The sequence below is a fragment of the Panthera onca genome, chromosome E3 (genome assembly GCF_046562875.1).
Source record: "Panthera onca isolate mPanOnc1 chromosome E3, mPanOnc1 haplotype 2, whole genome shotgun sequence".
NCBI lineage: Eukaryota > Metazoa > Chordata > Mammalia > Carnivora > Felidae > Panthera > Panthera onca.
This window is the reverse complement of record NC_138354.1, coordinates 2,048,447-2,051,463: the sequence shown is the minus strand read 5'-3', so window position 1 is coordinate 2,051,463 and position 3,017 is coordinate 2,048,447. Positions and strand designations below refer to the sequence as shown.

Sequence of the window (3,017 nt, the reverse complement as noted above, 5' to 3'; positions counted from 1 at the left end):
CCCGTGCCCCGCGCCGCCTCCGGGTCCCTTCCCTGCCTTAGCATCGCCTCGCTCACCAGGCCTGGCCCGCTCCCGGGGGAGGCCAGGCGGGGCCCCCAGGGGTCAGGGGGAGGGCGGGAACCGGGGGGTTACAGGCGCTGGGTTACCCCGGGGGACTGGGCGTCCAGATGAGGGCCCGGCCCCCCGAGACGCGCTGGGCAGGGAAACGGCAGAGCCACACACGCGTGCCCTCGCACACACCTCGCACACGCATGGGCACACACATCCCCGGACACTTGTTTGCGCAGCCACAGGATCCCACGCTCACCTGCATGCTCACCTGTACCACACTCGCACGCTCACCTGCACACCTACCCACGCCACATGCTTGCACACTCACAGCACGCTCACCCGCAACCACACACTTGCACACCCACCTGCACGCGCACCATACGCAGAGCCCCGTGCTCCATGGACCCAGCCTGCTCCCTCTTTGGTCCAGCTCCCTGGACAGTCCAGCCGGGCAGCCCCACGGCGGCCCGGAAAGCCTGGGGAGACCCCGCCCGTCTCCCCGACATGCTCGGTGGGGATCCCAGTCCGGCCCCCTCCCCAGCTCGGCTGATAGGGGCTGGGGCACCAGGCCAGGAGGGGCACCGGGGTGTGGGAAAGGCCCTCTCCCCACGCCATCGGCCAGAGCCCTGGAATGCGCTGACCACAGCCCCAGCCTAATCCCAGCACAGGGCCCCATGGGGCCAGCTGGAGGCCGCAGCGGGCAGCCAGGGGAGGCTGGGCCGGGCTGGGGGGCACAGGCTCAGCCCCCAGAAGACCCAGGCAGGCTTGGCAGGCTGCCTCCCCTCCCCCCACCTCACTTGAGCAGAGATGAGAGTCTGGGTCCCTGGGAGCCCGGAGGAAGAGGCTGGGGGTGGGGGCAGAAGCCGCTTTCCTGGGACCCCTCCGAAGGACCCTAAAAAGGGACGTGGGGTGGGGAGGGGGCCAGGGCCAGCTACCCTGTCTCTCTTACTGGAAAGACGGACTTGCTGATAATGGGGACCGAAGCAGGGGGTGGGGCAGGGAGGGGCGGAGCCTCCTGTCGCCCGTCCCAGGGGTGGGGCTCCTACACCTCGCCCAGCCCGCCCGCCCCCCTGCCTATATGCCCTCGCTCATGCTCCCCACGCGCAGAAGGCGGTGAGATGGCATTGCAGGTGGGTGAGAAGGGAGCGGGCCCAGGCGGGGGTGGGGGAGACTCCCAGAGTCCCCGGCGTCCTTCCCCAGGCCTGCAGGCTGGGAGGGCCCCCACCCTTCCGCTGGGAAGGAACGTTGCTCAGAGAGCCAGGGTCCTGGGGAACAGCACATGCTGGGGCCCCCTGGACAAGTGGGGTACACCCTGCCCCCCTTTTGCACGCAGTTTGAAGCCTTCTGTGCAGGGGGCCTGGCCCCGGGCTGGAGCCTGCTGGTCCAGGGACACTCTGACTCTGGAGAGGACAAGTAAGGTCCCCCGCCCTCCCCGGGGGCCCCCCCTTGGCCTTGGGTGGGTGACCTCCCAGCCGTCTGCTGTCTCACAACCCCCATGACACCCCCATAGGTTTGAGATCAACTTCCTGTCTGAGGCGGGGGACATTGCCTTCCACGTCAAGCCCCGCTTCTCCAGCGCCACCATGGTGGGCAACACCTTCCAGGGTGGCCGCTGGGGCCAGGAGGAGGTGTCTGGCGTCTTCCCGCTGGTGCTGGGGGAGCCCTTTGAGGTGCCGGGGGCAGGGGAGGGGAGGCCCGTGGGTTTAAGGGAGCCCTGGGGGGGGCCGGGCTCAGGGGTACCTGTGGAGGCATCTGGGCTGTCCGGCTGCTTTGCGCCAGATGTCCTGTGCCCCCGGCTCATCATGGATGTTGACGGGGAGACAGCCAGCTGGAAGTCTCACTGCTGGGTGTGGATGGGAGCACTTCTCAGAGAGAGGAGGGGGGCCAGAGCTCCCATCCGGGGCCGGCCTGCGTGATGGGGCTGGTGAGGGGACCCGTGGGTCACCGGCCTCCCGTCCCCAGATGGAGGTGAGCTCAGATGCGGAGCACTTCCACGTCCACGCCCAGGACCACAAGGTGCTACAGTTCGCACACCGCCACCGGCCGCTGGCGGGCATCACCCGGGTACAGGTGCTGAGTGACCACCGCCTGGCCCAGGTGGAGCTGGCCAGGAGGGACCTGAGTTGGTGGTAATGCACCCGCACGCCCCAGCCACCCAGCTCCGCCCCCTGCCCAGCTCAGCAGGGACTGTGTTGGGCATCCTTGTCCCCAGGACCCATCAGGCCCCATCAGCCTGGGAGGGAGGCTGTGGGCTTAGTCCCCCGGCCCTGGTGCCCCTCGCCTCTGCAAGCCCGAGGGGGCAGGGCCCCCTGTCCACATCCCACCCCCGAGGCCGCGCTGGGGTCTGGGAGGGGGCTGAGGCGGGTGTCTTGGATATTTGCAGGGATGGGGGCCACTGAGCTGCGCCTGAAGTCCCCGGAAGGAGCCTAAGCCATCAGCTGTCTCCTGTCCCTGGAGCCCACCCTGGGGGAGGAGGGGAGGCTGGTGGTCTGTGCTTCTGGGCCCCTCCCTACTCCACCTCCACCTTCAATAAAGTTTGAGCAGGCTGCAGGGGCTTGGCTGCTATAAGGGGGATGGGACGGGGTGAGGTGGGTGATGGGTGCAGCCCTAGACACCCCCCGAGATGGGGGCAGGGGTGTTCCCGGAGACCTCCGCCCTGGGGATGGTCTGACCCCTCGCCTCTTCCCCTCTTCCCTTGGGAGTGGTGTCAGATGACATCAGAGGACAGGGGGCTCCTGGCCAGCTGCCCTTGCAAGGCCACTGGGCACGCAGCCCTGTGGCTCAGCCTGGGGGCGCATCCTGCCCAGTGAGGACAGTCTGCTGGGAGGTCTGTAGCCTCCTCGCCCTGCTTCCTGTTGCGGGGAAGGAAGGAGTCTTTCCTGTTTCTCCTCGTCCCACCTGGAAATGAGACGTGCTCCCAGCCCTGGTGTGTGTGTGTGTGTGTGTGTGTGTGTGTGTGTGTGTGT

At 68.1% G+C, this 3,017-nt stretch overlaps 1 protein-coding gene across 2 annotated transcripts; it reads left to right on the top strand.

Moving 5' to 3' along the window:
- Nucleotides 1-1,180: 1,180 nt before the first annotated feature.
- GRIFIN (galectin-related inter-fiber protein) lies at nt 1,181-2,601 on the top strand. 2 transcript variants are annotated; one of them, XM_078439773.2, is made up of 4 exons: nt 1,181-1,464; nt 1,562-1,721; nt 2,014-2,148; nt 2,435-2,601. In XM_078439773.2, the coding sequence occupies exons 1-4, from the start codon at nt 1,331-1,333 to the stop codon at nt 2,459-2,461; spliced, it is 456 nt and encodes a 151-aa protein (XP_078295899.1). In that variant the 5' UTR covers nt 1,181-1,330; the 3' UTR covers nt 2,462-2,601. The 2 variants fall into 2 exon arrangements, with proteins under 2 accessions (XP_078295899.1, XP_078295898.1); XM_078439772.2 differs by having other exon boundaries at nt 1,185-1,464; nt 2,014-2,180.
- The last annotated feature ends 416 nt before the right edge of the window (nt 2,602-3,017 follow it).

Excerpts from the sequence above, each read along its gene's own strand:
- GRIFIN (XM_078439772.2), top strand. The coding sequence starts at position 1,331 with ATGCTGGGGCCCCCTGGACAAGTGGGGTACACCCTGCCCCCCTTTTGC. Across the intron at positions 1,465-1,561 it reads TCTGACTCTGGAGAGGACAA|GTTTGAGATCAACTTCCTGT; the intron begins GTAAGGTCCCCC and ends ACACCCCCATAG. Across the intron at positions 1,722-2,013 it reads TGCTGGGGGAGCCCTTTGAG|ATGGAGGTGAGCTCAGATGC; the intron begins GTGCCGGGGGCA and ends TCCCGTCCCCAG.